Source organism: Columba livia, chromosome 15, assembly GCF_036013475.1.
Source record: "Columba livia isolate bColLiv1 breed racing homer chromosome 15, bColLiv1.pat.W.v2, whole genome shotgun sequence".
NCBI classification, from domain to species: domain Eukaryota; kingdom Metazoa; phylum Chordata; class Aves; order Columbiformes; family Columbidae; genus Columba; species Columba livia.
In genome coordinates this window covers 9,277,907-9,287,788 of record NC_088616.1, presented here as the reverse complement: position 1 = coordinate 9,287,788, position 9,882 = coordinate 9,277,907, and the positions used below count along the sequence as shown (strand labels likewise).

Genomic DNA, 9,882 nt, shown 5'->3' with positions numbered 1-9,882 from the left:
AGCGAGGCAGCCAGTTATTCTCAACCCTACTGCTTTATTCAATAGTCGCTCATCCTACACAGGTACAAACACAACATGGCCCAAAAGGCTACAAAGTTATACAAAACAAAACAAAAAAATCTTTATAGTATTGACTGTACAACAGGTGGTAAATTCTTTGCCTTTCCCTATGTGAACCCCAGTTACTCCAGCCAGCATCACGGTCTGGAGTCTCCCTCTCCGCCTTGCAGTTTCCAGGGGGTTGATGCTCAGTCACTAATTTGAGATTTGCAAAAGCAGAAGCACTTACAGTGTTTCAGTGGGAGGTTGTGTAGGAAGTTTTTACCAAAACCCATTAAGAATTGGTGAAAGAAATCATTTACAGGGGCAGCTACAAACCAGCTGTTAAGATTTCCAGCTTCTTTTCTAAAGTATCGCATTCACTGTGCTGGAACGTTGTTTCTGTGGTGATCGCCTGGTATATGCATTACAGAAGAGCTTAATCTGCAGAAAGAGCTTACGCTGCAGAAAGTGATTATCTGTTTGGGAATTGCAATAAAGCGACAATTCGGTATTTAAGTCGCGGGCAGATCTGGACTTCAGCTGCTCTGAAAAATCCTGTGCTGGCACCTAAAGATCAAGTTAAATGTCTCCCTGTCTTACAATACAGGGATTCTGAAATAGCTCAAGATTTACATGCTCATCTGTACAGCGTGCTAAGCGTTTAGAAATCACCAAGCGGCAGCCTGCTAACGGGAGAAAGAGAGGCTGTAACATCTTTCCTTCTATTTAACTGGAAAAGATGTTTTTGCAGCCTCTAAAATCAAAGCCATTTTTAAATAATTTCAATTCAATGCCAGGAAACTTGAAGCCCCACAGCAAAGACTATCTACTGGCCAGGAAATGTTGCTCTCTCCTCTTAGGTTGCCTTCACTGCCAGGATTCTCTCTCTCACTCCTCCTCACCCAGACCCATTATGAAAAACGTACAATATTTAGTCTGATGGGATTTAAGTTAAAAAATAAAAAGCTGTCCAGTCTTTTTGCTTTATCGTGAGGAGTTTGAGCTGGAGCGGCTGCGATGGCGCCTCCGTCCAGGAGATCTGGATCTTGACCGCCGGCGAACAGGGGATCTGCGCCTCGGAGACCGAGACCTGTCGGAGGAGAAAGCTTGCATTAGGAGACAAGAGCAACAGAAAGGTGAAAGAATGACAAATATCCCAAGAACAGACAAGAATCTTGTCTTCTTCCTCAAGCAAAACAAGCTTGAGTTCATTCTACATCAGACCCTCCTTCACCTGAAAGGTTAGCTTCGACTCCTGAAATACAGCAATATTCAGGGAAAGGATTTATATAAACCCTTTCAAACCACAGGGACATTTCTTAGAGGAAGTCTAACTCTAAAGAAATCGTTAAGCTTCAAGCTCTTCAGTACTACAATCAATCTGTACAGCCTCCAGTATGACACTGAAGTTCCAGGCAGAGAATATTAACAGAGCCTGAAAGGGATAGTAGAAGTTAGACTAGGGAAGAAAACAAACAACAGGGAGGGAACTGCCAAATGTAGCATTTGCCAGACCTGAATGAAAAGCATGTTTAAAGAAGGACCAACAGCCAGTGGATCTTGTGTCATGTTACCTAGGTCTCATTTTTAAACCTGGAGTTCATACGCTGTTCAGCAATCAAGTGGTTCAAACAGGAGCCGCTTTTTACTAGTGACAAGAGTCTAAGCAGATTTCCAAGACAGAGGAGCCCACCTAGATGACGAGGAAGACTCCAAAAGATTATCTGAGCACGTTCAGGCAGCCCCAAGTCACACAACAGACACGAGCCTGTCAGGTCACATCTTGGGTTCAGTGTACTCTGCTCACCTGACACAGGACAGCTTTTTGGTCGTGTGCCCATTCACACAAGTAAGGGAGGGAGGTGCGAGGGCTTCAAAAAAGCAAGTGGCTGGAGCAGGCTGCCAAAAGCATTCTGCCAGCCAGAAGTCCATTCCCACTTCACCTCAAAGCATTTATGTGGAAGGGACTCCAGGGATCAGGCTCGAAAGCATCTGGCACTTTCCACAAATGCCATCCAGGGTGTAGACCACAGCCGGTCACACTGGTGCTAAGGAGTTAAGAAGCACAATCCAAGCTCAACTGATGCCCAAAAGGCGTTACTGTCATTTGGAGGGAAGAGTGAAGTCCAACAGGAATAAATTGTCCCCATGCCGAGTCTTTCAGTGATAACATGTTAGCACACTGAGAAGGAAATACAAATTGTCACAGCTCTCACCTTCTCCTCATACGAGGGGGTGACCTGCGCCACATGGGCGGTGGCGGCAGCATCCTCCTGGGTGGGCTAAAGCGTCTGGGAGGTGGCCGAGGTCGTGGTGCCAGCACAGCTGTGGCAGTGATCTCCTGACCATCAATTTGGCCTTTTAGGATATCACAGAAACAGGAAGAAGTAAGTATTTTCCAACACTAACATCTACACGTTATGTTACTGCAACTCAGAGCTCTGTCACAATGAATTTAAGCATGAAGCAGCTTACAGTCCTATTTACACCACCCGCTCAGGGACTATTTTGACAAAGTCCACACACATACAAAACTTCTTAATCTAATATCCCATCAAAGTGCAATTAAGATGTTAACCAGGAAAGATTTTCACAGAAACTTAAAGAATTGTATTAGTTTGCTTTGAAAAACACATGATTTTTAATAGTTCTGTGATGTTTTGGACCTGAACCGCACAAAAGCCAAAGTCAGTTTGGCTGAAAACAGACAGTATTGCTGATCAGTTCCCCAAAGGCTTCCTCATCACCTCTAACTCACTTTTAAACCAAACTCATCTGCTCCAAAGATTTTTAAAAGCATCCAGCCTCCTTGCAGCGTTTGATACCTACCTCCATCCATGTGTTTCAGGGCTTTCTCAGCATCATCTGGGTTCTCAAACTCCACATAAGCATAACCTTTAGAGAGGTGTGGATTTAGCCTGTCAACTGGCATGTCAATCATTTTAATCTTTCCATAAGTGGAAAAAATTTCCATGATGTGATCCTGCAGAGAAAGAGTAAGTCTTAAGGACATGGACCACACTTACTGACCAGGCCTGGCTGGCACAGAGCAGTTAATCCACAGCACTAGATTAGCTTTAAATCAGTGTCACCATCAGGAAGAGACATATTTCCTTGGCCAGATGTGGAAAGGATTACCACTGCTTTGTTGTCTATTCAGTTCCTCCTTAGATTGTTCCAAACCTTCAGTTCTAGCCGCATTACTGCTGCATGCATGCTGCAAGGCTACAAAAACACAGCTAGTGTGAAAATCTTCTTGGAGAGCTGAAAAGGGACCTTATACCCTCAGCTGAAAACCCTTAAGGTACAACTGTTAATATCTTTTTAAAAACTTTTTTTCAGCACCCTAAACCTTTTACCTCTGAAGACCTTTAAACTACACTCTAGCAAAGACAACTCAAGCCAGTCCAGCTCTCTTCAGATCCTTTATCAAGAACCTCCAGGTATCCTTAATGCCTCCAAGGTCATTTCAGGTATTGTCCCAGCCTGTAGAGTTTTCTTCCTAGTAAGGCGGGACACCAGGTCTGGAATACTGACAAAGCAGGCAGACCTCTAAAGCACTATACAGTCTCAAAAGCCTCCACTGTATTTGACAGTAAAATCATACCAAAATTTTCCTTACTAATCAATTTGGACACAAAGCACAAATTTCGAACAGCAATACCTTGGCAGCACTCTAGCAAAAAAAAAGTCTTGAGAACTTTAAAAGAGCCACTGACATGTCCTCACTGAAGATACACAAGCTTGATATTCCAGGCGAACAGGCCCTTACCTTGGTCACGTTTCTAGTGAGCCTTCCAACATGTACTTTTGTAGGTCTGGGGGACGGGCTCCGCCTCTTCCGCTCCTTTTCATCTCTCTTGGGTGGCTTAGACCTCATTTTGACAACAGAAAATGTTTACAGTTTGCAGGGAGCACACGAGACGAAACCAAGAAGCCAGTCATTACCACATAATGAAAAAGTAACATTTTTCTTGGGAGGACATCTTTTTTCTGAAGAAGTTATAGGTTAGGGCATGTTGCTGTGGTGGTGGTGGGGTGTTCCACTTAGAAACACCTCAGGATTTGCATTTGCCTTGTCTGCTTTTGCTTTAGAACCTTCTGGAATGAGAGCCTTTTCCTGTGAATGTTCAACGTTACTGCAACTGGGGTAACAAACACAGAATTTACCAAAAATTTCTATAGAGTTCTTGGACACAGCTAAAGAATTTCCCAGGTGTTAAAAAATATTCTTTACTTCAATAATTAAAGTGGCAAAATGAGGACATAAACACCAAAGCATACTATAACCAGGCAAATTAATGGATCCAATGACTCGTGTTTCTATATCTTCTGTTTACTACAGAGGTCCAGAAATATCATGGTTAAAAAAATAAAATAAAATAAAGTAGCTGCATATCACAATTTATTTGTAGGGGGTTTTGTGTGTTTTGGTTTGTTTTCTGGTTTTTGTTTGTTCAGGGTTTTTTTTAACCTGGAATGTAATTTTAATCTGTAAAAAATTCAGTATGCAGAAAGTTGATATTTGTGCTGCTTCTTAATCTTATTATCCATAAATCAAAGGATATACTAAAAAACCCCAACACACTGGTTTATAATACTTCAGTAGATTTTATCAGCCTTCAGCAACTTACCTACAGAATTATCCAAAGGAAGAATTGCATGGACACCGACATAGTTTGATTCTTACCTTTACAGAAAAATGCTTTCTTTGCCCCCATTTTGGGTTTTGTTTGTTTGTTGGTTTTTAATACATAAGAATATACATTTACACCATTTTTAGCCCTGTTTTATTCTGTTAGTCTTGGCTGTAATTTACAGGAACCAAAGAGCTTTACTCTCATCTAGTGCTCATATATGCCCATACTATCGGGGAAATATTGACTAAAACTGACTCTACAAAATATAGTATGTAAAAAACCCACTCTTTAAAACGAGGTTTTCAATCTCACTTTTTACAGAGCACGCGTTTTGATTGTAAGCAAAAGGAGCACACTCATTCTAACAATTCAGATCTCTAAGTTACGCAAAAAGAAAATGGTCCCCAGAAAAAAAAAATAATCTACTCCAACCATGATCTTGTATTCCACACAGAAATTAAGTTGCCATTTGGTAATTCCTAGAAGGCAAGCAAAACTCACTTGGAGCGGGAGCGTCTCCTGTTGTCATGTCTCCGTCGAGAGGGACTTGGAGATCCAGAGGAGCTGCTGGAACTGGAACTGCGTGAGGTGCTGGAGCTCCCAGAGCGGCTTGAGGCAGAAGAGGAGCTGGAGCCACTGCTAGAACCAGTGCTGGAACTGGACCCTGAACTGGAAGTTGAGCTGGAACGGGACCTGTCGGGAGGATGTGGGGGGGGGGGGGCAGAATAAAAATGAGTGGAGTGCCCAGAAAAAGAATGACTGAAAAACTTTATAATTCCAGAGAGAGCAACTGCTAGAACAATGAAAACTGATGATCCACATCTAACTAGACAGGCAAAGGAAATTCATACCTAAAAAAATAAACTCTGCAGTTTTGTCTAACTTAAATGTGACTTAACACAGTGCAAGCTTTCCACATGTCCACGACACAAGGAACAAAATGTACCAGAAATCAAGCTGGTCGTTTCTGTAAACACTGTAGTTTTTTACTACCTGTAAAAGTAACTACCTGGTACTGCTGCTCCCACTGGAAGCACTGCGTCTTTTGCGTGTCTTATCTCGACCACGATCCTTTTCACCCGATTCCTTAGTGGATGCTTTGTCCTTGGACCGGTCCTTCGATTTCTCTTCAGACCTATCCTTGCGCTTGGTTGGTGAGGGAGCCCTTCAAAAACAAATTGCATGAGACATTGTTTAATAGAGAAAAACACATACAACAGAAAACCCACACCCCAACAAAGAACAGAACAGCAACACAAAACATGGAATTTCAAATGTAACTCAAGATCACCATAATTGCAGAGTTAAAGCACTAGGCAAGTTTGGACTTTTTAGGAAAAGGAAAGTATTTTACATTACAGAGCAGTTTTGAAGAAGACAGCTCTAGCATACATAAATTCTCACATAGAGAAATTCACGCAGAAGGAGGGACATTTTCAATTCCTCACCCTCACTGGGAGCGCCCTACTACCCTGTAATACCCCCAGTTTGTTAAGCCTAGAAAATTTGGACAGAATGATTACCTAGTGCTGGATTTTTTATTATTTTCTTTGAGTCCTAGCAAACTCTTCTTTTTCAATCCTGATAACTCCATTTCCCCTTCGGAGGCGTCCAAAGCAGCACCGAATGGGCCTCACTTATCTCAAATCTCACTTCTAACTCCTCGATTCTCAGAACCGATACCTAATCGAGTGCAATAAACTCCAAAGAACAGCCTAGTGACAAGACAAAAGGGTTTAGAAACAAGAAATTAACAGACAGGCATAAAACAACAAACTCGCTTTGCAACAATGGCAGCAAACTGGGCATCAAATGACTTGTGCACAGAAATTCAGCCATACACACTGCTAGATGGCTGCACACAGCCAACCTCGGTGCCAGCCTGCACTGGCACCATGTGCCTCATGTAAAAGTCTGCGTCCGTGTTTAAAGCATCATGTTGACATTCACAGAAGTACAAAAGATCTTAGTTATCCAAGCAGACAGAGGACATCCATTTTCTCTGCAAGATGCCCATGCAGCTCATGCCTCCTGACAAGCCTTGTCTCCAGAGGAGCAAGCACTGGTTTTCTCCAATTTGTGCTACAGAACATCTATTTGTCAGGAAGAAAGGGTTGCTGAGAACAAAACTCCACACTGAATTATGGTTGCTTTCAGCCTTGACAAGCTGCTTTCAAAGCTCTGTCAGTCTTGAAAAGACCAGATTAAAGGGCCCAGTTTGCTGCACTGCTGCAACAGCAGATTCTACTTTAACTTCTTAGCAGAAAGTCTAAACTGGATTCTGACCTCATCTAGCCCAAATTAGTTCCCTCTTTACTCTAGATCCAAAAGGAGATAAATTTAACACTGAAATACTGGCCATTAGCTGAATTCCAGATGTTGCCCATGAGAGGGCTGCATCCATCACATATTCTGCAATGTCTAAACACACTGTTGCATTTTGACTATTCCACATGGATTAACATCCGCATTACAAAGCTGCTTCCAACATGTATTTCAATAACCACTACAATAGTGAGGCAGATTTGATTTGCTGTAACACCCATCATCTCTCTGTGAATGAAACATTCAGGAAATGAAGTAGGCACAAGCATGTCTGAACCGCCAGCTTATGTGAAGTGGCATTGAATATTCACAGTTCTGCATGGTGTTGGAAACATCTCTATCTCCACATTCATCACAGGGCAATATTAGTTAATGAGAAAAAAAAAAAATCCACCTCTCTAGCTCAGTGCATCCAACAGTCTTGTTGCTTCTGTGCTTCTGGTGTCAGATTCTGGTAAGCAATTATTTTATTGACTAAATTGAAATGAAATTTACATTTGGGAAGAGATTACTTCTGAACAGCTGAACTCAAATACCTGATTTTCAGCTTCACGGTCTTCCCTAATACAACAACTCCAAAAAGCAACACGAATGAACATTCACCAACCCAGCTCTCTGCAGACCCAGAAGCCAAGAAACACCCATGCTTTTTGCAAGGAAAACAGGAAACCCATAACACAAATGTGACACTAGCAGGGTTTGCTCAGAGAGGAAACGTCTTCTCCAACACCAGTGGCGGTAAGCAAGCAGTCTATGGACTGGTCCATAGGTGCTGCAAGGTCACTAAGAAAAGCAAACCTGTGTATATCATTCAGCTGTATGGATTTCTAACCAGCTCCACGCTTCTAGTGTCAACTGTGAGGGGGCTGCAGTTCAAAACTTGAAAGCCACTGCATGAGACCAGCTGACTAGTTTGGAAGAACAGGACAATTTCTGGACTCACAAGACCAAAAAACTTGACATTTTCCTTTCTCACCTTCCTTCTCCTAAATATACCATAGTCAGGTTTGTGTTATTTCTTCCTAAACACCAACTTCTCCTGCATCTGTGGACTATCACAGTGATGATGCTATCAGCTCAGCCGTGCACGACTGTCTGTTATCATCTGATAGCTGGCTCTGGTTTTACCCCACTGGAAGATGGGACCAGAGAGAGTCCAACGAAGACCAGCACATGCTTTGTTGTTATCCAGCCTGCTGCTGGAGTAGCAGGGCGTACTTCAGTTTAACAGGTACCACTCCAGCACCGCTCATCAGGACAGGCACTTACTATACCAGTTAGCTACAAGATATTCACACATTCGCCAAGCTTCTGTACAACGGCACAAGCAGCATTTAAGTAGCCTCCAAATTAGCCAGTGTTTTCTCTCCGTCAAAATATCTATATCTTTCTCAAGAATGCCACTTGCATAGCTTATTTCGGTTGGAAACCTCAGCCTAGAGACCCAGCCTGTGGGCACTTTCAACTGTATGTGTTCAGACATTCACCGGAAGATGTGGAAAGAATGAAATTATGGTCTTCACACAAGGGTGTATAACAAAGCATTTCTAAGCAATATGCTTCTTTCCTACAATCAAGAAAACTCTCAATCCCTAACAAGTCAATCTTTTCGCAGCACCCACCCCAAACCAGAAAGTCTAAGAGCGATCTACACAGCCAAAACATTCATTTCACACACACACCTCTCTGCTTTAAGCAGCTGATTTGCACCCTTTGAGAGCTGCAATTCTGCATCAAAGGAAGCAAACTCAGCTCTCCCTCAGACTTCCTGCACAACCACAGGCAAGTCCTTTAACGGCAGTTTGCTTCAGATCCTCATTTGCAAAATGGGGAATCATTTCCTCGTGCGAGGAGAGGGCTGAACGCTCTGCTGTTCTTCGCAGAGTTACGGCCGCTCGCCCAAGCTAAGTGCGGCGAGCAGGGCCAGAGGAGCGCGGGGGCAGCTCCGCATCCCGGTTCGCAGGCCATGGGGTACGTTAGGGCTCTGGGCGGACCGAGAGCTTGTCGCTGCTGAGCGCACCGTACGTGTTGCCATACTACCAGCGAAGCCAAGGCGCGGGCTGAGGAACAGGGAGAGAAAAGCACAGACCAAGCACAGAGTGGGATCAGAGCAGACCCCGCACCCCGGGGCCCGCGCCGCCTCCGCCAGGCCCGGCGCCGCCGGCCCGCCCGCCCCCGGGCCCGCACAGCGCTCCTCCCGCCGCCCTGTCCGCGGGGAGCGCCGAGACCCTCGGTCCAGGGTTCCCCTCCAGGCCCCGGCCCGGCCCCGCCCGGCCCCTCCCCGGCCCGGCCTCCCTCCCTCCCCGCCCCCGGGCGCGGTAGGCCGCAGCGCCGCGGCCCCATCCCTGACCCTTGCCCCGCCATCTCCTCCTCCTCAGCGGCTCCGGCGCTCTCCCCTCGACACCCCCGCGCAGCGGCGGGGCCGCTCTGCGCCGCGGCCGGGCCGGATGGACGCCGATCCCCCGCGGCCGCAGCCCCCGCCCCGGCCCCACTCACATCCTCGGCGCCCGCCACAGCCGCCGCTCCGGCCCCGTCGCGCGCGATCGACGCAGCGCGGGCGGGAAGGGGCGCAGCGCGGCGCGCACTGATGGCGTCACATGCCGAGGGCGGGGAAGTGGGCGGGGAGAGGGGTAGGCGTGTCCGGGCGGGTTTAAAGGGACAGGGCGGGAGCGGGACAGCCGGGCTGGCTTCACGGTAGTAGTAACAATAATAATAATAATAATGATAACAATTATAACAACAGTAGCCGCCAGGGCTTCAACTCTTGACTTTCCGTGATTAAAAGTTTCTTCTCTCTCAGCTGCAGCAAAGCTATAATGATCCCAAAGCCATGCACACTGTTATTCTCATGTCCCTCCTGTCTCTGAGGGTGATC

At 45.4% G+C, this 9,882-nt stretch overlaps 1 protein-coding gene across 5 annotated transcripts; it reads right to left on the bottom strand.

Annotated features, from left to right (window-relative positions):
* Positions 1 to 14: 14 nt before the first annotated feature.
* Positions 15 to 9,616, bottom strand: RNPS1 (RNA binding protein with serine rich domain 1). Of its 5 annotated transcripts, none has more exons than XM_065030555.1 (8): positions 9,504 to 9,613; positions 6,206 to 6,397; positions 5,692 to 5,847; positions 5,184 to 5,375; positions 3,815 to 3,917; positions 2,872 to 3,025; positions 2,259 to 2,400; positions 15 to 1,132 (listed from the first exon to the last, which is right to left on the bottom strand). In XM_065030555.1, exons 2-8 carry the CDS (start codon positions 6,274 to 6,276, stop codon positions 1,027 to 1,029), a joined length of 924 nt encoding a protein of 307 aa, XP_064886627.1. In that variant the 5' UTR covers positions 6,277 to 6,397; positions 9,504 to 9,613; the 3' UTR covers positions 15 to 1,026. The 5 variants fall into 5 exon arrangements, with proteins under 5 accessions (XP_064886627.1, XP_005505721.1, XP_064886628.1 ...); XM_005505664.4 differs by lacking the exon at positions 9,504 to 9,613 and adding an exon at positions 8,690 to 9,067; XM_065030556.1 differs by lacking the exon at positions 9,504 to 9,613 and adding an exon at positions 7,402 to 7,453.
* Between the last annotated feature and the right edge of the window lie 266 nt (positions 9,617 to 9,882).